The 26,353-nt window shown below is 48.2% G+C and overlaps 1 protein-coding gene across 1 annotated transcript in view; it reads right to left on the bottom strand.

Annotated features, from left to right (window-relative positions):
* LOC144141177 (glucose dehydrogenase [FAD, quinone]-like) overlaps positions 1–26,353 on the bottom strand; it is a 50,063-nt gene that overhangs the window by 5,811 nt on the left and 17,899 nt on the right. Inside the window, exons 6-11 of the mRNA XM_077672736.1 lie at positions 23,685–23,806; positions 18,795–18,965; positions 18,024–18,174; positions 16,959–17,122; positions 14,031–14,208; positions 494–716 (exon numbers count right to left, since the gene is read on the bottom strand). Of these exons, the coding sequence (XP_077528862.1) occupies positions 494–716; positions 14,031–14,208; positions 16,959–17,122; positions 18,024–18,174; positions 18,795–18,965; positions 23,685–23,806 (1,009 nt within the window). The remainder of the gene's footprint in view (positions 1–493; positions 717–14,030; positions 14,209–16,958; positions 17,123–18,023; positions 18,175–18,794; positions 18,966–23,684; positions 23,807–26,353) is intronic.

Here is a 26,353-nt window from a genome sequence, read left to right as displayed (position 1 = left end):
GAGGTGGGAAGCATGAGCAAATAGCAAACATCCTGCTTTCATGGTTCCTGGAACCATGAACCCCGAACCTGCCATGAACTATGAATTAGCGGCAGGAGTGAACGTGGACGGGTTGTCGTTACGCGAAAAAGTTGACACATCGCACTTTCAATACTTCCAAGCGTTCACGGCTGGTTTCACGTATATAAGGCACGACACGGATTGTCGTACAAAAAAACAGAAAGTACCACACCTTCTTTTTTTTTACGTTTCAGAAGAATTTACTCTTGCGCGTTTAAAAGAGGAAAGTGCAGCGCAAATTGACCAGCTACTTCAATGTTGGTCAACAAAACTTAGTTCCTGACCGAGTATGCACATTTGCCTCCTTATTTGACCTGTTGTGATAATACAATTCTCGTTCGCATAATACGTTTTAATTCCCGGTCCCCCTGAAAAATGTATCAACGAAATTTCACTTTACTCCTTAGCCACTGTTCTCTAAGGTGCCCCCTACCTGAGCTGGAAGTCGACGACCGTGGTGGAGCTGTCAGGTGGCCCCATGCGACACGTTCCGCTGGGGTGGTAGATGGTGGCCGTGTACGTGCGGGCGAGGCAGGCCAAGTGTTCGTCCGAGTACGGCGCGTACACCTCGCACCCGGGGAAGTTGGCCTCGAATATGCGGGCGTCGTACTTCTCAAAAGGCTCCGACTGGCCAAGCGCTATCAGCTGCTTCATGGCTGCATAGGGTAGGAGACGAGAGGCATAGACTTAACACACACTTTAAAATGATTTACGCCTTTTTTTTCTGGAAGCAGCTCCGTTACACCGTATGATAATACATAGAAAGAACACTGTTGGCAAGGGTGTATTTAACAATAATACCACTTTTAAAGGTGTGTATTGTGTTACTAGACAGATTTAGTTTCACGTGCGTACAGAGTTAACACACGCAAACGTGGAAAGTATATGTAGCCAACGCGCAAGTAGTTTGGAACTCTTATAGCTACGCGTACGCGAAGAACGCCGCGTGTAGTCAGCTCTAGAGTTCCGCTGTATAGCTCCCTGCGGGAGCTATATAAAATAACTTTAGATTGGTGGTGGTGATGATGATGATGATTGCTTTTGGTTTCTCTTTTGTAGCGGGGTGTTGACGTGTCATTTTACCAAAAAGGACTAATATACCTATGTTTTATACTCTTGGTTTAATACTAACGCTGCTTAGGATGCCTGGATGCCTAGCGCCATCTAATAACAGACACAGACACTGCTGTAGGCACTCGTGATGTCGCGAGGCCGTTGCTTCGACGACGACAAACGCTACTTCGTCAGGCTTAACAGCTGCAAAATCGCCCTTCTATCTAAAAAACAAAACCTATTTGTCGCTTGAAACGTTATGGAAGGGTAAGAGCGGGCAGCTTGCAGACGAAATGAACAACTTTACAACCCCATATTCCAGCGAAGGATTAGCGACGAAGCTGTTATCGCTGCGAAGCGGGGGAACAGGGCGCTGCCATGTTGTTCCACTCCACGTACGGAAGCAATGTAAGGACCTCAACGTAAAAATTCGACTCTAACGTACGTCCGCAGGAATCACGCATACCATTTGCGTTCTGAACATGCGCAATAGAGTTTTAGTTGAGCGTACGCAGACAGTTCAGCACGGACGTAGCGGTAGCGCAGCGCGCGCAGCTAAGTTATCGCGAAGAACCAGTTTTAGTTGACCGCACGCCGAAGTTGATGCATGGATAAACCAGCACCGCCGAAATGCGCGATGCTGCTTCTGCTGCTGATGATGATATTTGGGCTGTACCCTTTGAATCGAGTGGGTGTGCCGCGCACACACTAGCCAGGATAAACAGAAAGAGAAATGCATGACAAACATAACGACAATAACGCGGCACGAACGAGGCACAAACATATGGCACACCAAACGGAAACACTTGACAACACTCAGCCACATACGAGAAACAAACAAAAAAAAATTATTTCTTTTGCAGTGCGCAGCCAGAAGTGGCGAACACCGGAGATGCCGAGCGGAACGCGTTCCCCTCCCCGCTAGCAGACGACGCTCGCTTTCCTAGCGCAACTCGCAACCGCAGCGCCGCGGTGGCGAGAGTCGCGGCCGGCCGCCTTCTCTCCACGGCCGCCAGAGGGGTAAAGCGAGCTCCGAGACCGTACCAATCGTGGGCGCTGACATGATACAATTTTCATGGTTGCCAGATCAATTGTATTCAGTCTTTTAAAAAGTTGTTCCGTAATTATTTGACTAAAACAAAAAACTGAAGCAAAATAGTTACAAATAATCGCTTCAGTAATTAAAACTAGCTTTATAAAAAAACTTCTAGTGTAATTAATCTCTTGTTAGCGGAGAAAGAGTAAGTGTGTAGTTCAGTTTTGGTTTCGATTTTCTTTAAGTGTGCTAGGAAATGGCGAGGCCCTTGCGCCTGACTTGCGTAGTGTGTGTGCAGTCTTCAGCTCAGATCTGCATGCGTGCAAAACGTGTACAACTGGTACAACTTGGATGCACGCGCTGAGCAAGTGCCTCCCCGGGCGCTTGCGAGGCTGTCATTCTTTCTTCACCTTAAGCACCCTATCTATCGACGCCGGAACAGCGATTCTGATCGGACCTTGACTACCGCAAGTTCACTACAGGCTACGGAGTGGCAGCCGGCGATCGTTCCCGTTGGAAGAGAAATAAAAGGAGCTTTTATAATCGTTCAGTTCCAGTTGTTTTATTCATGGAACTTCTTACAGCTCTTCGTGCTTCGAACTTTCGCGCAAACGTTCGTGAAGGTAGAACGAAAAAATAGGTAACGAAATGCGGTTTCTTTTTTAATCAGTCAATGTTCTCTCCTCACGCGCTCTGTGCGGTAAATTAATGCCCATTCAAGACTGCGCATTCAGCCCCGCAAACTTCCCCTTTGAAGTGGTGAAAAGCAGCTAGAATTTGACGAATACAGACAGAAAAGAAAACGGGACACGCCGCGGACTGTATTTCGCATATTCCCTTGGCATGCATTCTTCCACTCCGTTGGCCTGCGATCGACCGCTCTCTTTCGTTCCTGTGCTTCAAAGCGCCGCGACTCACCGGCAATATCAGCGTTGGCCCATGCGATGTCTTTTTCGTGTGTCAATAAAGGTTTTACATTGAGCTAAAGCCACAGTCAGTTCACTACACTTCGTTTGAAAAGCATTGAGCGACTCGCAAAATGTCACAGAATGGCAAATAAAGCGGCACAGCGCAAAATGCACGGAGATCATACGGAGATTCATTTCTGTGCACCCAGTACGGATCAGCTGACTCCTTGGCGCCCTCGCGCATGCGATCAGTCGCATTCGAGCTTGCGCGCAAGTGTTGCGTGAGCGTTGCCACATCTTACTCAAATAGTCTCAGTACATACAAGTCGCACGTACGCTAAACCAAAAACACGTCGGTTACCTACCCACAGGAGATAAACTACGCAATGCTTTCGACGCCGCCTACACAAAATCCGCCTGGCCAGCGGTCCGCCATGTTACAATTTCTCCCGGCAAGCTTCGCTAGCCGGACGCGGAAACGCCACAGTAGCACGTTGCCAGATTACAACCCACCGCTTTCGTCGTTTTTAGTAAGCAAAATATCAGCTGGCAACCTTCAAATCGTTGTATCATGTCTGCCACCATGTGTCGTACGGTTCCAATGCATTGGCTCAGCGGCGCGCTTTCCCTCTAGAGTCAGTATATTATCTCTATGACGGCCGCGGCGGGGAGATACCAGGCCTCTCAAGCTTGGACGTTCCCTGGTTTCCCTATAGGCGGCGTAAAAATCGACGCCCCACGTGACCAACCTACAGCGCAGTTTTCAATAATCAAGTCCACCAGACGGCGCAACCGAGAGGTTACTTTTGGTAGAGATTACAAAACATTCATTCCGTCACTCAGAGAGCCAACAAAGTTCGCTTACAATGTGTTGTTTAAACAGACTATTAACAAGTTCCGCATCAAACATCTGTTGAGCAAAATGTACGCAACTTTTTACGAACAGCCGACTGGTGCACCACCTTGCTTCTGAATTCGCAACCACAAAGCCAAGCCAAGCCAAGCTGGATTTCGGTTAACTTATGGTAAATTATTCTCTGTGGTCTTGTCAAATCTAGTTTTCTTGAGTATTTCTGCGCTGTGAACATGCAGGAAGTGTGATACGTAACACCGGGAAAGCTCAGCGACCCGCGTGAGCCTGTTGGAGCCCGTGTTAGCGGGGCCGCTGTACCGCCGCATCGACTTGTTGTGATGGCGCATCTAGGCCTATAGCCAGGCTGCGACTCTTCTTGCTATTGGCATCACTCTTCGTTTTACGGACTCGCCTCGGTCCAGACCTCGCCAAACGTACGTGTTGCTCCTCACGACGGATGCGCCCGTCTGAGCGTGCTCGCCACTACAAGTCTGTCTCGCGCGCTGTGCACGGAGTTGGTTCCCACCACCTCGCTGAAGCATCGCCCCAAGGTATGCCGCCACATGTGCGCACCCCTTCCTGGCCGCCCGACAGTCACGTTGTGCCTCTTGCTCGCTGGAGACATTGCGATCAATTCCGGCCCCAAGCGCACGTCGTCACGTCCTACTTGCAGCCGCTGCGAAAAGGTTGTGTATGACAACGTCGCCGCTCTCCAATGTGATGGATGCGGAAGGTGGGCACATCGCACGTGCGAACTTATGACGCTCGCTGTATACCGCCGCCTTTCATCGTCGACTGAGTGCTGGTGGTGTGCCCTTCGTTCGAAATCTTAGCGCAAGTGAACGAGTTGTTATGGCAAAAAAAATGTCACGAAAGCGACGTACAATTGCAGCGATCGAAATGAAATGATGTCCTGGCCTCTGTAAACTTGCGGATGTCAATAAACGATTTGTTCTCACTTGCTGCTCACTGTGGTCTGTGCCAGTCGAGGCCATTTCGTCACCTGGCGTAACATCACTTCACTAGCGCGGCGCAAGTAAACACGCGGCCAGCGTGCCACCCAGGAACCAGCAGGAGCAGCGAGCCGGCGGCCGCCGTGCGAGGGCAGCCATGTTATTAAGGAGCTCAAGCGGCCTGTACAAAAAGCATCCGCCATGTTTACAAAGCCTTGTTTACAGCGCCACCAAGCGGGCGTACTCGGTAGTTCATGACGCCGCCACTACGCTTTTTCTGGCAGTACAGGCAAAGCTAGACCTTTGCTTCTCTAAAATCCTCCCTGTTCTGTGGAGATACGGAACTGAAACTAAAGCGTGGCAAACTGTTCGCATGGCGGCGCAGTGAAACATCCCCCTCGCGAGGGGCACGATCAAATGCAGAGCATTTCCGGGGGCGCACGACGTTAAGTAGTTTGCGTTACGTTAATGTTGTTGCACTTGTGGCAACTGCTGACGAGAGAGCGCTCGTCAGCAGTAAAATTGGCAGCCTCGGCGCACGTTGAGTCCCAGAGAGGTGAGAGAGTGTCCTTGAAACGTGCCTGGGCGCGCCGATAGCGAAACGTCTGAGCCGGGCATGTCGAGGCGAGCGATGCGGACAACTACGGACGCCAAGAACGGGTGACATCGTGAGTTAAAGAAATGCTCTGCATTTAGAAACAGCATAACAAAACGCATATTCTGAGACTGTACAGTGCTCATCGATTGAAACGCGATACTCGGAGCACGTGGCTGCCGGTGCTTGTTGCGCCACAGGTGAGCGCTTGCGAAGCGAGCTGACGCATTGTGGTATACGGTGAGGGTGAGAGCGTTCGTAACGGATGCTGACTGCATCCGGGAGACAGCCCTTCAATGTGCGGTTCTTGACGGTGGCATAGGGGTGCTACATGCAATGGCTTCAAACGGCTGCGCTTGCGTGCCGTGCGCGCCACGATAACACATCGCGATAAATGCGCCTTCAGATTCTTCATAACGCACGCGGCGCCAGCTCGCACAGCTTCGCACTCTGCCACAGAACAGGGAGGATTTTAGAGAAGCAAAGGTCTAGCTTTTCCTGTACTGCCAGAAAAAGCGTAGTGGCGGCGTCGTGAAGTACCGAGGACGCCCGCTTGGTGGCGCTGTAAATAAAACTTTGTAAACATGGCGGATGCTTTTTGCACAGGCCGCTTGAGCTCCTTAATAACATGGCTGCCCTCGCACGGCGGCCGCCGGCTCGCTGCTCCTGCTGGTTCCTGGCTGGCACGCTGGCCGCGTGTTTATTACTCTTTCGCTACCGCAGAAAATTGACCAATTTTGGGGTGTCCAAGAAAACATTTTTTTTTTCTGCTAAAAAATTATTTAGGCACTAATTGCAGGAGCACAAAATGCAGATTATTTAACGGCCTTTCCAATAACACCAGTTTTTTAAAGGTTTTCATATATCATAGTTGTGAAAAAAAATATCAAAATCAAAAGTTTTGTCAAGTTGTCGAAAAAAATCATAAAAAACGAGTTGTGTATATCAAACCACCGGTAGTAGAAAAAAATTAGAATATACATTTTGCAGGGAAACATTTCAAAAACACACCCTAAAAAAATGTCGACTTGCGCGGAACAGTTTTTCAGATATAAAAAAAAAATGTTAGCACGCACGGTGCTCGTGTCATGCGGTGAAGCCCAACCTCTAATTCGAACTGTGCAATTTTGGGTGGTTCCTTGGAATAAATCTGGCGGTTTGACGTTATCAGAGGCACCAATTTGCCCCCACATAACGTAAAAACATCTTGTCAATGGCTGACTTTGCATTTACAGCGAGCACAATATTTGGGACAAGCACGCGATGCAGAAGAAAACATGCATGAAGTTGAAAACGGAACGCCGTGGCTGATGTTTGTTGTCGTTCACGGTCAGTTATCTCTCAAAACATAAAGCTGAGCTTTATTATCATCTTCTTACTCGCAATTGTAGCCTTGCTCGCAAAAATGAGGTACGATGAGCTAGAATCGTCCCCTGCGATCTTTGGCCGAGTAGCAGTCGCGCGCTAAAAAAGATCAGCACAACGAGCATCCTCTATTGCAGCGCCACCTAACATTTTTCAAATGAAACAGTACAAAAACTTATCAGAGACTCCGTCCGAATAGACAGTTCAACTAAGCAGCAACATTAGACACCCGGATATACCCTCGCATGAAAACGAAACTGGAAGGCGAACAGCTGGCAGTGTAAGGCCGGTTTGAAGCGCTGTCCTCGGCGGAAGAGATATCTGGCGACTGGGTGTGACCTTTTGACTTGCATCTGAAGTTCTTATCACAGAAATCGGGTTAGAGTGGGGGGAAATGAGGAGCGCCGTGCTTTGTTCGAGGATCAGTCGCGGACGCTTCAGGCGCCATGGCAGTTAGCCTTGAAGTTGGGTAACTGCGTAGTTGCGCTAAAGATGAATTTCGCGATGCAGAAACGAAACCAAAACTGTTGTAAACTGTTTGGGAATGGTCCTGGGGTAAGTAGAACTACCAGAGTACTTAGGACAACTTGCGCAAAGGCAATAAAACTGCCTAAAATCATAAAGTAGCTTTGCAACCAGGCACTGCTTGACATTTTCAGCCGATTTCTGGGATTATTACTGTCAGAGCGTGAACCTGACGATTGAAAATCGTTTGCTAGTTCCCCATTCACGCCCTGATAGCAAAAAACAAGCGCTGGTGCAGAGTAATTACGAGTTGCACGCATTCTTCGTTGGTAGCCTTGAGGCGCGATGACCACGCCCCTTTTCCACAACCAGGTGATTCAAAAGCGTGTCAAAAATCACGTTTCCGTTGCAAAAATGAAAACAAAACTGATTTTGAAAGGCCATTTTCTGATCTAACTCCGAACAACTTTACTTGTTCGAGAAACGCCTGGAACGCTATGAAAAGGCGCTCCCAAAAGTATCGATCAAATTGATCGATTTTGATAGGCGCGGTAGCGAAAGAGTTAATTGCGCCTCGCTAGCGAAGAGATGTTACGCCAGGTGACCAGATGGCCTCGACTGGCACATACCACAGTGAGCAGCAAGCGAGAACAAATCGTTTATTGACATCCGCAAGTTTACAGAGGCCAGGACATCATTTCATTTCGATCGCTGCAATTGTACGTCGCTTTCGTGACATTTTTTTTTTGCCATAACAACTCGTTCACTTGCGCTAAGATTTCGAACGAAGAGCACACAACCAGCACTCAGTCGACGATGAAAGGCGGCGGTATACAGCGAGCGTCATCAGTTCGCACGTGCGATGTGCCCACCTTCCGCATCCATCACAGTGGAGAGCAGCGACGTTATCATACACTACCTTTTCGCAGCGGCTGCAAGTAGGACGTGACGACGTGCGCTTGGGGCCGGGATTGATCGCAATGTCCCCAGCGAGCAAGAGGCACAACGTGACTGTCGGGCGGCCAGGAAGGGGTGCGCACATGTGGCGGCATACCTTGGGGCGATGCTTCAGCGAGGTGGTGGGAACCAACTCCGTGCACAGCGCGTGAGACAGACTTGTTGTGGCGAGCACGCTCGGACGGGCGCATCCGTCGTGAGGAGCAACACGTACGTTTGGCGAGGTCTGGACCGAGGCGATTCCGTAAAACGAAGAGTGATGCCAATAGCAAGAGGAGTCGCAGCCTGGCTATAGGCCTAGATGCGCCATCACAACAAGTCGATGCGGCGGTACAGCGGCCCCGCTAACACGGGCTCCAACAGGCTCACGCGGGTCGCTGAGCTTTCCCGGTGGCACGTATCACACTTCCTGCATGTTCACAGCGCAGAAATACTCAAGAAAACTAGATTTGACAAGACCACAGAGAATAATTTACCATAAGTTAACCGCAATCCAGCTTGGCTTGGCTTGGCTTTGTGGTTGCGAATTGGCGGCTTGGTGGTTGCGAATTCAGAAGCGAGGTGGTGCACCAGTCGGCTGTTCGTAAAAAGTTGCGTACATTTTGCTCAACAGATATTTGATGCGGAACTTGCTAATAATCTGTTTAAACAACACATTGTAAGCGAACTTTGTTGGCTCTCTGAGTGACGGAATGAATGTTTTGTAATCTCTACCAAAAGTAACCTCTCGGTTGCGCCGTCTGGTGGACTTGATAATTGAAAACTGCGCTGTAGGTTGGTCACGTGGGGCGTCGATTTTTACGCCGCCTATAGGGAAACCAGGGAACGTCCAAGCTTGAGAGGCCTGACTCTGCGGCACGGCACGCAGGCGCAGTGTTTTGAAGCCATTGCATGTAGCACCCCTATGGCGCCGAAAAGAACCACACATTGAAAGGCTGTCTCCCGGATGCAGTCAGCATGCGTCACAAACGCTCTCACCCTCACCGTATACCACAATGCGTCAGCTCGCTTCGCAAGCGCTCACCTGTGGCGCAACAAGCACCGGCAGCCACGCGCTCCGAGTATCGCGTTTCAATCGCTGAGCACTGTACAATTAACGTCACGCTTTGTGTGTCACGCAGCGCCACTAAACGACAGATTGACGAACGAAACATGCGGCTGTCGGCCGGAGCCAGGCGTAAACCTAGCCAGAAGAAGCCGTAATCCAGTTTGTGGGGAGACGCCGTTCTTTTGTTCCTTTCGTTTCGCGGGCGAGAGACCGGAAAGAGGACGGGAAGGGCCTCGCGCACGGCCCGCAAATCCCGCAAAACCCGTAACGCAAGAAGCCGGGCGCACGCAAAGCGCGCAGCTCCCGCTTGGGTACTGCGCATGTGCTCTCGCGCCCCCGCAAGTTCCTTGCGTGCGCAGAGTTGCTGCGTGCGCTCAACTAAAACTGTCTAATGTCACCCGGGAAAGCTCTACGTGCATGAAGCTTCTGCGTACGTAAAACTATGTCTATTGCTAGGGTGTACATTATGAACGGCAAAACACCCTTAATTGTTTTTTTTTTATTTTTTGCTACGGTGTAAGAGTGATAGTTATTGGAAGCTTAAAGCACCATTAAGGGTGTAAATGGTTTCACAGGGTAGCATTCAGCCCACTGGAGGACTTAAAAATCGCCCCCCAACCTAGCAACTGATATAAAAAGCGCAATGAAGAGAAGTGAATTGAGCTCGGTCGTTTAATCTCTGCGTGGGTACGCACCAGAAATATCCAGCTGTCACCACCGCTGGGTGCCCTTGTGAGAGGAGCACAGACACCCTCACCGGTTAGCCTCGTTCATGTACCCCCTCCCCCCTATAAATGATGTTTAGTCTTAACTGAGCTGCAGAAACCAGAGGTGGATTGCGGCACTGGCTGTTCCACGTGAACCGGCCAGAGGGTCTCGGATTTTTTACACATTTATTTACTTAATTATTTATTTATTTATTCTTATATTCCTTCAATTGAAAAAGATTATTTATGCGAGCAGGATGAAATCAACCCACTTTCCGGGGGGGCCCCAACGTGGAATAGCCGGGACTGTAGAAAAAGTAGTTTACCAAAGCTTATATCCTGTGCTAAAACACCCTTCAAGCGGTCGTAAAGTTACGAAACAAGAAATAGTATATAATGTTCACAGAAATAAATCAGGCGAATTAAAGATGAGTGGTTTTTGAGCACGCACATATTTCTTGAGGTGAAAACTGTCTTCTTACACATGCAAAAAATTTGCCGCTCCATTCGCGCGAAGGTCGCACAAAGACGAGTCTTCTGCCATCCCTGCCACGTAAACCCTTCACCTTCCTACTACGCCCGCCTCCTACGCTCCCCCGTATCGCTCCTACCGAAATAAACATAGAGGAGGTATGCACAAGTGAATTCAATTTTCTTGTGGTCAACTGCTCGCGCCATCTACTGGAACATTTTGATGCTGTTCAACTTGGAACCCTGCCCCGAGGCACTGGCTCGGGAAAACGCTTTTTATAAATGCTGGTCAAAACATTGTGTTCAACCCGCATTTCTTCTATTTCCTATGGCAAAAAATTGATTCGCAAGTGCTCTCTCAATATGCAGTTAAAAGAACAATACGGATACCACTCATGCATTGATGTTTTCCTTCAAATATACCTGATGGTTTCTTTTTACTGAACAATGTGAACTTCAGGCATATTTGAAGGAAAACATCAATGCATGAGCGGTACCCTTACCAATGCATGGTAAGGGTGTTTTTAGATTTAGTGGTTTGGAGCAGTTTTGCCTATGTAAACATGTCGTGGAAGCATTCCTTTAACCTTCGGCCGGATTGGTAAATCAAGGGACAGGCAGACAGACATTTTCTGATTTAAGTGGCCCAAGAAAGAGTATCGGCTTTAAAGCTGATTTTGCGAACACTGTCTTTTGTCGTGTCGCTTGCCTAGGTCTTGCTACCGCTGTTTGTTGAACCTCATACGTTGTGAAAGCTTGCTTGTTGTTTACCACACCTCAGCTTCCGTGCGTGAAACTGTAATTGTGGAACAACCATACCTTGATCCTGACACACGCTAAGTTTCGAATAAATAATCAGCTGACATATTTACCATTTCTTTCCATACCTTTGCAGCACGCAATGTCATATTGACAGCTAGAGCAGGAACTGAGAAGCTTCAACCCGGATTTGACCGAAGTTTCAAATGTTGTAAACTGGACTTACAAAACCGGGTATAAAACCCACTTTAGCGTCATATCTGTTCCAACGAGACGACGCATGCTTGTTCAGAAAATTCAGCCTTCCTTCCTTAATTGAAGCTTTTTTGCAAGCAAACGAGCTGGCCTTTTCCAACAAATTAAAAGCTGGTAGGTATCCACTTAGGTCTATTAGCATGGTCCCACAACTTTGGCGATAAACACTGCGCCTTTTCATTGCTGTCATTTCATTGCCCCACCGTCAACGCTTAATTGAGAGTCTAATTTCCGACCTTTTGAAGTTGGCTTATCCTTCATAATTACTTGCCTTTTACAAGGATTCAATTCAGAAACGACAAGGCACTTTTAACACAAAAGTGTTTTATTCCCAGATACACGAATATTTCGGTGACGTAATATCCCTCACGGAAGTGACGCTAGCACAATGAACCAAGCGGCCTGTAAAAGGTGCACCCCTGCACACTGGGTCGCCTTGCGGGGAGGCAATCTTTAGTGGCGTTATACTCAAAGGTTGTTCGTTTTCGGGTTTTATATTTTAACACGAAAGTGTTCTATGCCGCGATACCCCCAGATTTCCCTGCCGTCATATCCGTCACGGAAATGACGCCAGGACACCTTTGCCTAAGCGACCCGCCATGAGGACGTCGCTCTCCAAGCACACCCACAATACAGCCGCCGACCCGCAAATCATGCTAAGCTGCGGATTTCACTGCACATTTCACTTTCGTGTTTTACTGATTATCAACCACAGTTTTTTACAGTGTTCTCATCACACTGCCAAAAGATTAACACCGGTTTTGTCTATAACTAAGACCCTTACACCCTACCAAAAAACAAAGAAAACAGGCCTTTGAAAGGGTGTAATTAACCATAATATTCCCTTTAAGGGGAACTCGCCTCATCACATAACTAATTCGTCACCCACAGGGTTACAAAGCATCGCGCACAGGGAAATTCTTTTTTACGAATACACGAAAATGTTCCCACCGTCCTAGTTTGCTTCTTTTAGAAATACATAATTTCTTTACTGAAATGAAAATAAAACCAGGAACACATTTTAGTTTATCAAGCTTTCATTAGATGGCACTATCTGTCTAGCAAGCGAGAGTGTTGTTTATTTATTCCAGTAATGAAGTGACATGTATTCAAAATAGGCTATCTAGGCCGTTTGGTGTGTTTTCATGAATCTGAAATGTTTTCCCTACGGATGCACAATGGTAAGAAAGTAGTAAGTCCATAGGAATGTTGACAGGTGTGTCCCCCTTAAACGGGTGTATTCTGTAGTTTGTACGAGGATGTAACGAAACGACAAAACACCCTTAAAGGGGCCATGAAAAAATAGAAGGTTGGTTCACTAAAAAAATGCTTTCTTCCTATACAAAGATACCAACGTTAACGCGAACTTCGAACAAATAATGGAGATATTTAAGAAAAGATGTGGAGCAGTGACGACTCCCTTGCCACCTTCCGGCAACTTTTCTATGCCGTCACATAAGCTTGTTCGCGCGATTGGCGGACGACGACCTAGACCATTGCTACGGAACATGACTGCACGACTATAGTCGCATCTCTTAAATGATAACGCACAGTTAACACATTGAAAATTACGTTTTCAGTTCTGGCTCGTATGACGTCACTCGTGCCGATGACACGTCCCTGATGCGCGCAATTTGAAAGTTTTTCAAGACTTCTTGCGACTTTTCGGTTAAAAAAGATCTCCTGTGTCCAGAATGGAGCTGGCTGAGGTACTGAGCCCTAGTTCTTTCTAATTAAAGAAAGTGTTTTGTATTCACAGCCATTTAAAGGGTGCTATACTTTGTTTTGTTTCGTTATTGAGTGTAAGGGCGTTAGTTATGAACAGCGAAAATCGTCTTTAATGGTGCAAGCTACTTTACAGTCAGAAAAACCTCTTCAGCGATTCGTAGAGAGGTCCGACCCGGCGCTTTCACTAGGGCAACTTTGCTTTTTACAGGAATAGCGAAGTGATTGAATGCATTTCACCAGCGAGGACAAGAAAAGGACAAACAAAGATGGACGCAGGACACATTTGTGGTCCTTTTGTTCTCGGTGCACTGTAAAATCATTTACAAGGGCGTAAATCACTATTTATAACAGTTCTACACCCTAGCGAAAAACAAAAAAGACACCGTTTAAGGGTGTTTGTCGTTTATAATATCCTCGCACTCTAGCAAACACACAAGAATGCACCTTTTTAAAGGGCGTTTTGCCGTTCATTACACCCCGTGAAAGGGCGTTTTCCTTATTTTTAATGAGGCGCAGGGGTGCTATTTATAGACAATAAGGGTGTCAGTCATTTTAGCCTCACACCCTTCTGTGCTGCTTCGCAAACAACAAAAGTTCGCTACACGAGCACTTAGTGGGCGGTGCGTTCAGCGGATGGGGTCATTCCCTTCTCCCACCGCGCCATGCGTGGCGTTCTTCGACGAGTACTCGCCTACCTCCTCTGTGGCATCAAAGCCTAGAAACAAATGCCTTGGGAGTCGTGTGTTGATTTGTGAAACGGCTTTCGCCATTAAAAATGACCATTGTTGTTTTTAATAAAAAACACTACACCGCTCACCTTCGACGAGAACGAGCACGTCTTCTATGCGCGTGAGGTACCGAGGGTCGATGAGCGGGTAGTCGAACGGGCTGGTCGAGCGTAGCCGGATCCACCCTCGAGACTTCGGTCGCAGCAGCACCGGGTACATGGTGAACGAGTCCATGTTCAGGTACGGCCTGTACACGCGGTCGAAGAGCTGCGTCCAATCCAGGGAGAGGGAAGGACAGGAAGGACGACTTTAACGCGAAAAGATACTTAAATGCGAAAATTTTCGTCTGTCTGTACGTCCGTGTGTCTGTCCGTCACTCGACAAAATTTTAATTGAATTTCTTAACACGAAGTTTTCTTTGGAAAAACCCTTCCGAAGGGTTAAATCTGCAAACGCACTTTAGGCATCTGCGGTTTTCTTGTTATGGAAAATACGGGCTGCTTGATTTTTGTCCTCGCAAATAAAACAAAGTACCCGTTCAAAATAATTTTTTCAACCAAAAACACAAAAAATGCTCGCCCGCAACCATAGCCCTCGTGGCGGCAGTCGCACAGTAACGAAAGGTACCACTTGATTGCCCGCGAGCAATGGAACGCGGCAAAATTGAATTGACCGGAGTAAACCTCCAGCGTGGTTATCGTAGGAGGAGCGAGACTTGATGGACGAGCGTAAAAGGTGGGCAGGTAAGAAAGAGAGGCATTTACCTTACAGAGGCGGCAAAAGTCTTTCGACGGCATTTGCAGCGAAGTGAGCCGACACGCGGCGAGTTTCTTTTTCTAGAAGTTCGCGTAGATACAGGTCTTCTTGTTTCCTTGTTTCCAGTTCGGAATTTTTATCACCTTACGGGGAACGGCTTCACGTTGTTTACATTCAAATGAAATTTTGAGATATTTTCTGTGGCTCTGCTAATTTGCATTGAAGTCTCCCCTTTTGTATCACGCACACCGATTCGCATCACAGGCAGGTTGATATGTTGCACCTTCCCAGATGTAACGTCCGCGCGATTATTTCCAGCTACTTCTGAGTCGAATAAAACCACACCGTATTTTAAGATACTCTCGTTCAAACAGCGAAGGTTTGCAGCATGAAATAAATGAATTAATGAATCAGTGAAATTCACTGCTTGGACATTCAGCGCAGCTCTTGAGGAGCAAACGATTATGCAAGTGCTGTAAACTCATTCGTCGTAACGAAATTCCCACACGTAACGGAATGCAGCACTGACGTACACAGCCCAAACGTCGTGCTCAGAATCATATATCAAGATACATGGTGAGCTAACTAACGATATACATGCAGTGCCATTTAAAAGTACGCGTCAGCATCTAGCCCCTCTCCCTCGCGAACGTGGGACTGGGCTCTATGTACACGCTCTGCTCTGATTTCAGAAGCTTGCAACGCGGCGCTTCGCATATATATTTCATAAACAGTATTAACTGTGCTTAGCGGCCTAACCGTTTCAGTTGCCACGTTTGCTTGCTTTAACAATAGCAAATAGGTGCTTGTCGCTCCTTTCGTTTCCCACCAGTATCGGCTTCCATCCGCCATTCCCTCTCCTGCGTTTGCCGCAGCGTTGGCCGCAGACTTCATTGTACCATTTGTGCAAGCTATGGTAGAAGTCACGGGCACCGTCGAGTCAGAGGCAGTTGGTACGCCGCGTTTCTACTTGTGGTCTACCTGGCAATGTCACCAGCTTTACAAAGGCATCCGTCTCCGCCCTTGAACGCCGCCCTCTCGACGCGTTCTCTCCACTATCTCGTTCTGTGCTTTTGTATAGCTTGTACTGTTGACGCAGAGAAGCGGCGCTGCGAAGCGACGCTAAAGTTTCGCCTTCATGCCTCATTTATTGTCCACGCAAAAATATTAGGCCAAGTTGTCCCAGCCACAGGGCTGCACCTATAGTTCATACCACAAGCTGCATGTAGCACTGTCGAGGCTACAATGTTGTCAATGGAGCGTCCACTAAGGAACTCACCGTGAAGGGGATTTTGAAAGGACCTTTCAGTCTCCCCTTCCGGCAGGTTCAACCAAGACTCGAGAAGACCCGGCACCTATTCTTGCTTCCCTTCGCGGTGAGTTAGGCCCCCTGAGTTGACGTTTTATTGACAACAATATAGCCTCCACAGTGCTGCATGCAGCTTGTGGTATGAACAATAGGTCAGGACGTTCACTGATGGGGAACGGAACTGTTCATTGACGCACGGTCTCTGGGTGCGATACCCGGCCGCGCCGGCCGCTCTACGGTTGTAGGCGAAAAGCAAAAACGCACGTGTGTACCAGATTTCGGCGCAGGGTAATATCCCCAGGTGGTCGAAATTAAAGGCCAACTGCACTCAAAATTTCGACTTCTTGAAAACCCTATTTCCGTATAGTCTGCTTAAAAAGAAAGCAACATGCAAAATACAACAGCTGAAACACGCACGTGGACGCCGCAAGCGGCCAGCAAAAATCGACGATTTTGAAACTTAAACCGAGGAGAGCGCGGCCATTGCAGTGACGTTGCAGCCGTCCAGCGAGCGGCCGGACGGTCACCAGTTCGGGAGAATGTCTGCGCGCAAGCTCTACGCGCGCACGGGGCAACAGAGCTCGACCGGTTCTCCCGCTGCGTGGCTGGCCAGAGGAAAAAGCCACCGTAGGCTGGAACGTCACAGGCGCGTCATGGCTGTTTACGCGATCCGCCGGCAGGTGCAGAGTGGTCTGCGGCGGAGCCTTTTTAAACGCTTCTGACTGATTAACGAGGCGTTTCACGGGGCTACCACTTGTGTCTCAGCTTATTTGGGGGTACTTACTACGCATTAAAAACAAAGTTGGCCGAGGTGAAATTTGAGTGCAGTTGGCCTTTAACCCGAAGCCCTCCACTACGGCGCGCCTCATCACCCGCGTTGCGTCGGTGCGTTAAACCACACAATCAATCAATCATATGGTCTCTGATACGGTAGCACGAGCTGTACACGTACCTCGTCCGTCATGCCCATTACGCGGCGTATCGTGCTGCCTCCGTCGGCCGCAGGGCTGCTGGACACGAAGTGTATCTCCACGTCGGGCCAGTCCTCGTGCGCTGCGTTGAACTTGGTTCGGATGAAGCCGACACCTTCCACGCCACCGGGAATCGTTAGAGGACCTGTGTACGAACACTGGCATGTTGGGTGAAGTCTGCACTCTAAATTGATTTACACCCTTAAGAGTGGAAATCCCTCATATTACTAACACCATTACATCGGAGCAAAAAAAAAAAGGAAAAATTAAGAGTGTTGTGTAGCTTCTACCCCCCGTGCACCTTAGCAAGAACAAAGGAATACGTCATTTTAGATGAGGGTGTGTTGTATTACACCCTTTCAAAAGGTGTTTGCCTTCGTTTTTTGATAGGGTGTTAACTGTTATAGCCAAAGAGTGTTTTAGAATGTGCGAATGGTGCAGAGAGCGGAAGTACGCAATTCGTTCGCTGGATGCGCTTCTGCATTGTAAAAAGATTTACACCCTGAAAGCTGTAAATCACTGTTTTTACTAACACGCTCAGTAAGCATCAGTAAGCCCCACTCTTGTAGACCCGCCGCGGTGGCTCAGTGGCTAAGGCGTTGTGCTGCTGAGCACGAGGAGGCGGGATCGATTCCCGGCCGCGGCAGCTGCTTTTCTGATGGAGCCGAAAAGCAAAAACGCCCGTGTGTACGAGATTTCGGCGCACGTAAAGATCCCCAGGTGGTCCAAATTAATCCCGAGCCCTCCACTACGGCGCGCCTCATCGCCTGCTTGCGTCGGCGCGTTAAACCATTAATGAATCAATCAACCAGTCTTCTAGAGTATTGTGCAGGCTTCCGGCGGCTCGCTGATCTGTAGCGCGTGATCCCGTGACGTGTTTTATTTAGACTTGGAGAATATCAACCCCAGTCTCGTGCACACTGTTGTTCTTGTTTTTCACTTACATCTCGAGGGTAGCCACCGCAACTGAAAGCCGAACTCCTGACCTGCCACACAACTCACGGAATGATTTGTCATAAAATTTCTGTGCATGTTCGGAACCCTACCTTGTCCTTTGATGAAGTAGTCGAAGGCAGTCTTGGGGTTGAAGCGCTTCCTCACCACGGAAACGGAGTCGTTGATCATGAAGCTGATGCCAGCGCCACCAATGTGGTCCTGGAGGTTATCGCCAACGGGGAGGTCGCTGACCACTGGAATCTGAGAAGACGCGGTTCTAACTATAATTCAAGAAATGCCCCGAGAAATCCGCAGCCGTTATGGCCACATAAGTTTGTAATGCATTCTTCTCGCGACTAACGGCCCTCAGGCAGTGAGGTTAGCTTAAAAAATCTAGCAGCACCTTCCCCTACTGTAGAAGATTCAGAAGATAGACCACAGAGAAGACATTTTCATAGAACAGTTATTTTTGTGAAAAGGTTCTCGCCAGTATTGTCGGCTATGATTAAGCTAACATTACGCAGGATTTCACATCACTGGGCAAGTTAGAAATGCCTTTGTAATCGCAGCTTGAAAGCGAGGTTTGTTTCGCATTTGTCGAGGCCGGTGGCTTGTGCACTGCTTAGTGCGGGCATGCGTGCACAGTGACGTTTTTACAACCGCCTGGTGACGAACCTTTGTGTTGCTTTGTAGAATAGCTGGAGGTTATGGTCAGTGCTTGCCACATACCTTCGCAGTTCAGGGCAATGTTTGCTCAGCGTTAAGCGAATGCTGTTATCACTTCAACTGCGTTTATTTCGCATTCTGTAAGCGGTGGTAAACAACGCTTTTGCGCATAGTAAGATATTAACGAGAGAAGGAGACACAGGATTTCGGCTTACACCAAGTGATTCCAGGTGAAGTCGAGGACCGACGCCGGACAGCATAAGGAGCTGAGCACTGCCGATGGACCCAGCTGACAAGATGATCTCCCTCCTTGCTCGAACAATTCGCTGCAGCCTTCTGTACCAAAACACTACACTGTGGGCCCTTCTCTTTTCATCGAATAGCACCTGCAAGAGTACAATGCATCCTACTTAATCCTACAGATTTTTTGCAAAGAGATTTTTGTTTTCGTAGAGCAGCCCATGACACAGTCTGCAGGCCTTGCCTGAAGCTTATGCTGTATGCTTCAGCCTGGAGCGATTGCTGTTTGGTATAGCGTTCCTGTAATAACTAATAATTCCGCCAACGCGCGGAAATAGCTTTACAATGGTTCTTTTATTGTGTTTTACTGTACCACAGCTGGAGTGAAGCGGATCGCGGCAGTTCCCTCTTATGGCCATCACATACACTCTTAGGCAAAAAGGACTAAACGTTCGTCCTTTCGGGGACTAACGGCCTCTGCCACAATCATTAGTCCCTTTGGGGACCAACTGCGAGGGGACGAACGGTTAGTCCCCACCCGGATGGTCCGTTCCGATACTCCCCAAGGACGAACTGCGTAGAGTGCACAAAAAAGAAAAAAACTCCAGCACCGGCAGGGATAGAACCCCTGACGCCCGGAAATACAGACAAGGAACCCGACGCGCTACCCGCTCAACCACGCCGCCGGGTGGTACCGCGGGAGATAATACTCCAGTGTATAGCGTGTAGTTCTGTGCATAACGCAACAGATCAATTGGAACTGGTGCCCGAATTTCTATCTGTGCAAGCGAACGTGACCTCGTTTTGCGCCTTGCGCTTAGCGCTTTGCTAGGTTTAGGGACTATTGCTCAGTTCGATTCGAAGTAGAGCCTCACAACCATAGTTTTTTTCGTAAATAACAATCAACTCGTCGTCGCCTAGTTGAGATAGCTGGGCGATCGGACGACTCATTTGTTTCCGCACAAATTAGCGCAAGGTAAGTGCTTTCTTAGTGTTCGATACATATGTTAAGTGCTCTATGTAACGTATGTGAAAGGTGTCGTCTGTGTGAGTGTCAGAATAAGGAAACATGCCATATCTTCCTGCATCGGCGAAAGCGAATTCGGTGTTGCTTGCCTGAATTCTTCAAATTTGCGTCGCTAGACGATTGCGACTGGGAAATCCAAGCGGGTTTTACAGCAGTTGCAGCATTGTCATAGCTTTGGTGCCCAAGGCAATTATGTACCGAGTGTAAAAGATAACTTCGAGACGCTTACCTGTAGCGAGCATTTTTGTTTTGCAGTTGTGATCAGCAACATGCGTTTTTTCTCGTCTGTTAAACATATGCATATTCATTAGGCTCAGGAATCAACTTTTGCTATTGTCACTAATTTTTGCGTTACTGTTAAGGCGCTTGAAAGCTTTCATTGGCCGTTTTTACCTCGCACGAATCGTATGCAACACAGCGTATCAACAAAACCTCTCCGAGAAGCGTATGGCAATCGCGCTTCGCCGCTCCTTGCCATTACCCGCCGCTCTACTAACCCTAGGCGATTTTCTTATAACTAACATCAATATTTTCTCCGGTGGCACCATCTAAAGCACCCAGTGACTGCAGTGGCTTCTGTTTTGGAAATATAAAACTGTTCGCAGACATATGCGCGAAAGTGCAACGACGACGCCATTAGGGGATTAACGACGCAGCAAAGAGACTAACTGCATGCGTTTCGTCTTCCCGTTACTCCTTATAGATCGGCGGGGACGAACAGTTAGTCCGTATTTATGCACACGGCACGTACTCTGCCGCAGATACTCCCCTTGAAGATGAACGGTCACCCGCGAAGACTAACGGCTGTATTTTAGTCCCTATTTTAGTCCTTTTTGCCGAAGAGTGTAGAGTTACAGTGAACTACTTCACTGAATTAGCGTGCAATGCTTTCAGGGCTAGAATGCGTAATAGGGCGCTCCTACGAAAAGGAAAGCAGTGCACAAGGCTGATAAAAGCAATATATTTGCCAATCTTGGGAACAAAATTATTATAATTAGAATTTCGTTAGGGTTACGTGAACAGAACTAAGCTTGCATACGTTTACTGCTGCAACATTTTCTATTCGGTATTTGTTACAAGAGGTACTTCGAGATGGCGCTACATGTGTAAGCGGAGTCCGGATACAAGCGCTTATAAAATTTGGGCGGACGACGTGTCCAGTTTCGGTACTTCACTTCTGCCTTCTCCTTCAGTTCAAGCATATTTTTCCCGCGCTTTTTCAAGCAAAAACGCCCGTGCGTACGAGATTTCAGCGCACGTTAAAAATACGGATTAATTTTGACCACCCAGGTGGTCAAATTAATCCGTAGCCCTCCACTGCGGCGCGCCTCATCGCCTGCGTTGCGTCGGCGCGTTAAACCCTACAATCTATTAATCGAAGCGACACGGAGTGTTAGAATATGTTCATTTTTTGCTGGGAGCTACTTCCGTAGCTTAAACTGCGTGGCACACTATATTACGGGAGCGCTTCTGCGCTCCTGATCACATCTGCAACAAGCTTCTAACCGCGACACATGTGCGGTTTCAATATTTCGACAGGGTTTTTCGTTACTCCACGATTCAGTCAATCACTCACAAAACACCCGTTATAAACTGACGTACATCACGCCCCGGTGAATGATTTGGGCTGATGTCATAATATGAAGGACAAAACAGATAGTGGACCTCCTTGATTTACCAGTCCTGGACGGTCCGCGGGCAGTCCGAGGACTACGTTCGGACCGGGAGTCTCGTAGGAATACATGGGAAAATCGAGCGCCGGATTGCGTCTCGGGCAGTCCGCGGACGACCCGGGACTGATAATCGAGGAGGCCCATTATAACATGTGTCTTCTTGATTGATTGATCGATTGATTGATTGATTGATTGATTGATCGATGGATTGATCGATTGATCGATTGATCGATTGATTGATTGATTGATTGATTGATTGATTGATTGATTGATTGATTGATTGATTGATTGATTGATTGATTGTGCGGTTTAACGTGCCGGTGCTACACAGACGATGAGGCGTGCCGTAGTGGAGAGCTCCGGATTAATTCTGATCATCTGAGATCTTTAACGTGCGCCGAAAGCTCGAACACGCGGGCGTTTTCGCTTTTCGCCTCCATCAGAAGCGGCCGCCGTGGCCGGGAATGAAACCCGCGTTTCATCGTCGCGTTTACTGCCTTCTTTCAGTTCCAAAGATATTAATGATTGTTTATGTTTCCAGGAAGGAAGGGAAATTGGTTGAAATTGTCATACTCCGGTGTCTGATAGAGCAGCTTATAATAGGCCTCCTGTCGCTGAAAGAGAGAGAAAGAGAGAAGTAGGAAACAACTTTGATTAAGTAAGGGGTCACATAAGCGCGGTGGCCACCGGCCGAAGGCTGGTGGCGACTTCGTGGCTATTTTGACCAGGCCATCTTATATAGTCAGGTGAGAGCTGCCAGACGCCTCCCTCCCCCGCTAGCTGCTGGTGATTAGAGGGAAGGGGTATTTGGGAGCATTTCTACGTGGACTGACTTAGTGAGGCGTGCGACCCACGAACGGGGCATGCTGCGGAACGGAATTCTGTTGGATGGATGTGATGGAGGCTGGCCCTGCTTGGGAAAGCGTCCGTTTGCAGAAGCCGCAAAATTGGGTTCAATTTTGGGTTCCGTCCGACGGAACCCAAAATTGAAAACTAGCGTTAGGTGCCGCGGAACTTTAAGCCAGTTTCTAGAGCTACGTCTGACGGAACTCAGAATTTCATACTAGGGTTACGTCCGACGGAACTTTAAGCCAGTTTCTAGAGCTACGTCTGACTGAACTCAGAATTTAAAACTGGCGTTACGTCCGACGGAACTTTAAGCTAGTTTCTAGAGCTACGTCTGACGGAACTCAGAATTTAAAACTGGGGTTACGTCCGACGGAACTTTAAGCGAGTGCCTAGGCTACGTCCAACGGAATCGAGAATTTAAAACTAGAGTTACGTCCGAGGGAACTTTAGGCTAATGTTTTCAGTTACGTACGGCGTAACGTAAAGCACACAAAAAAGTTTACAGCTAACGGCACCAAATACCGTGATGCTCTATATGTGTAATCTACACGCAATTAACATTATTGAAATGGTCGCTTGTACGATACATGACATCGAATTCGAAAACACAAACGTTGCTGCTTTACGGCCAAACTGGTTCGGAATGAGTAAATCACAGGTAACATGCTCGACAGCGCCGGTTCCCCGTCGGTCAAGTGGTCAGGAGCGTGATATAGGCGTCCACACTACTGCAGCGGTGTGGGTTCTAATCTCGCCTGGGTTGATGGAGTTTGTTTTTTTTAATTACGGGATTAAGACTTTTCTGTACTTGTCGACGTACACTTCTTTCCATGTCCAACACATGCAAGCAAAAGAGAAGCCGGAAATTATCAAAATAGAACCTCCTGCAGTGGGCACAGTGCCAGTTTGTACAGTTTGTGCGAGAACGAATTTACATGGGTCATGATCTTTTTACAAATGTAATTATAGGGCTGGGCGCATAAAGCCAGCTGATTAATCGGGTTACAATATTTAACCGACGCCAAGACCTATTAATTTGTGTTTTAGAATTTGACATCATGTATCGTACAAGCGACCATTTCAATAATGTTGCGTGTAGATTACACATATAGAGCATCACGGTATTTGGTGCCGTTAGCTGTAACATTTTTTGTGTGCTTACGTTACGTCGTACGTAACTCAAAAGTGTGGCCTAAATTTCCTTCGGACGTAACTCTAGTTTTCAATTTTAGGTTCTATCGGACGTAACTCTCTACAGTGCGTTTCTGAAAATGGCCCCGAATTCAAAGCTGGCTCGGGTTCTTATTGTCACTCGCCTTGGTGGCCTGTGCTCGCACGAGGATGTGCAGGTTCCGTCGTCCCCTGCACGGCTCCAGGAACGCTTTGGCCGTGCTACAGCGGGCACCGCGCCTCAAAGTGCTTTGCGGAATTGAGAAACCTGCAAGAGGGGCGGAAGGAGGAAAATATCAATCGGCTTCGACGTCGCCGTAGTAATCCTTACCGGTACCAGAAATTTAGGCTTGAGCGCGATTACTAATTGTAAACCGCCGCAGTGGCTCAGTGGCTAAGGCATTGGCCTGCTGAGTCCAGAGACGCGGGTTCAATCCCGCCCGCGGCGGCCGCTTTTTGTAGCGTGAGCTACACTGGCCGAGGTTGAGCAGTTTTGCGTGGCTCCTGGACACCCGTGCTGCGCATGCGCGAACAGCAGTGAAGTCATACAGCGCACATAACATTGCTCGCTGCCCGGCGTCTCTCACACACCCCACGCGTCCAGCGTCTTCGCCGACCTCCGCACGTTCCGCACGTGGCGGCCCGGTCCGCTTGATGATCATGCGAGGGGTGGCATGGTGTGGAACCGATGCTCGTGTGTCGCAGCAACACCGGCGTGCGCCTGTGGAACCAGCTTAACTATGGGGCGATTGGTCACGCTGCGCCGGAGCCGCTCGATAAATATTGTTACGTGGCGGCAGGACACGAACAATGAACTATAATGATCTATTTACACTATTTACAATCCGCCATGGCAGAGTCCGCTTTGTCTGCAGGCCCAGTTTTTCCTCTTCGTCTTCTACGCCGGGCTATGGCGCCATAGGCCATTGGCCACCGGTCCCGTGACAATATACATGTGTCACATAATGCGTATACCATGTGTGTGTCATTGAAGCAGAAGTAAGCATGATAATCAAGCCAATCCTAGACAACCAGGAAAGCTAGGAATAACCAGCTGAACCTTTGCTCAGTATGTCCTGGCATAGCCGAGCTAAGCCAGTGCCAAGGCTTTTTTTTTTTTTGATGGAGGCGAAGTGCTGAAACTTCCCTGTGTCGAGATTTCAGCGCTCGTTAAAAATCCCCAGGTAGTCAAAATTAATCCGGTGTCCCCCTCTGCGGTGCACCTCAGGGCCCTGGTGTTGCGGCACCTGATCACATTCCTATTGGACATATTAATTCATCACCCGCAGGTTTAAAAGGCATCGTGTACCGGTAAAATAAGTTTTACATATTCATAGCTATGTTCATAACGGCCTATTTTGCCAATCTTAGAAATATACCACTTATTTACTGAACTTAAAAACAATCAAGAAACTCAATTTAGTTTATTCAGTAATATTTAGATGGCGATAGCTGTCTAGCTAGCAAGAGTCTTATTTCTTTTTTTCAGGAAAGAAGTGACATATCGATAAAATAAGCAAACGGTGCCGTTGTGAACATTAATATATATTTGTAAAGCATTTCTTACTGGTGCACGATGGTTTTTATGTCCGTCGGCCGGCCGAGCTGAGTTGGGCGTGAGGGGCTGAAAGAGAAACCGCGGAGGCTTCTTTGTTATTCGCCGCGCTTTTGTGTCCACCCGGCGAGCGGGCCCGGAGACGACGCATACAAACGCGTCCGTCACCCCATAATAGCTGAAAGCGATGCAAGCTTTGGAAGGAGGATTTCCTTACGTTCGTTTGAGAAGCCAGCGGAGGAGGACCGTTGACATTTTAACGAACGCGATTACTGCCATGAGAAATCCCGAAGCGGACGGGCGCTGAAGGTCAGTCAAGGGGTCAAACCTTGGGTCAAACACATGCAGGAAGAGGCCACGAGACGTTATGTCTGTGGCAGTTGCACTGGTCAAAAATACTGGCGAAGTTTACAGTTCGTCAGACGTTTGAACTTGGCGACTCGGCGTCTGGGATGCGTCAATGGGTAGGAGACCAGGCTTTGTTAGGCGCTCCACGTGCTTACAAAGGAAAGGAATTGCGGCGGCGCGGGGCACAAACATAGGCATGCACGGTATGACAATACTTTAAGACGTGCCGCCCGATTCCGTTTCCCGTCGTTAGGCCTGCATTTAGTTTGTTAGTTTTCATTTCTTTCATATTTGTGTTTTGCGGAATACCGTTGGGTTTCTGTATGAGAGTGAGAAAAGTGGGTCACATGAATATTTTGAACCCACCTAGCTTTGTTTGTCACGGTAGCCAATCAGTGGCCTAGTGTGGGCTAATCAATGAGCCATCCTCACTCTCAAGTTGTGACGTCCCTTTTGCTGGCGAGGTTTTGTTGGTAGAACCGAGGAGATTGATGTTTTGCGGGACAGAGAGAGCAACAGGAGGCGAGGAAAGCGCGGCAAGCCCTGCTCGACGCGGGTCTTGCCCGACCTCTTGTTTGCGATCACGAGCCACGAGAGTTGTAAATACGTAGTGTAAATAAAGTGTACACCTTGCTTGGAGTAGCTCATCGTTTTGTTCGCCACGTGCCTTCGACCACGAGCCGTCGTTTCATCGGATCATCGCTTTGATTATCGAACATCGGCCGACCGATCACACCTTCATATTTTAACTGTTACTCTGTGCATTATGCAACGCCCTCTATGAAGGAGGAGTTACTCTCATCAAAAGCGCTGAGCAAGGAATAGAATGCGGCAACCTCTTCAATTTTAAAAGGAGAGCTGTTCGAGGGCTGGCTCTGACGACATAAAAAATAAGACAGGTCTAGGGCCTTC

The sequence above is a fragment of the Haemaphysalis longicornis genome, unplaced genomic scaffold (assembly GCF_048455015.1).
Source record: "Haemaphysalis longicornis isolate Haplotype H1 unplaced genomic scaffold, Haemaphysalis longicornis Haplotype H1 scaffold_6, whole genome shotgun sequence".
Taxonomy (NCBI): domain Eukaryota; kingdom Metazoa; phylum Arthropoda; class Arachnida; order Ixodida; family Ixodidae; genus Haemaphysalis; species Haemaphysalis longicornis.
This window is presented reverse-complemented; position numbering and strand designations above follow the sequence as displayed.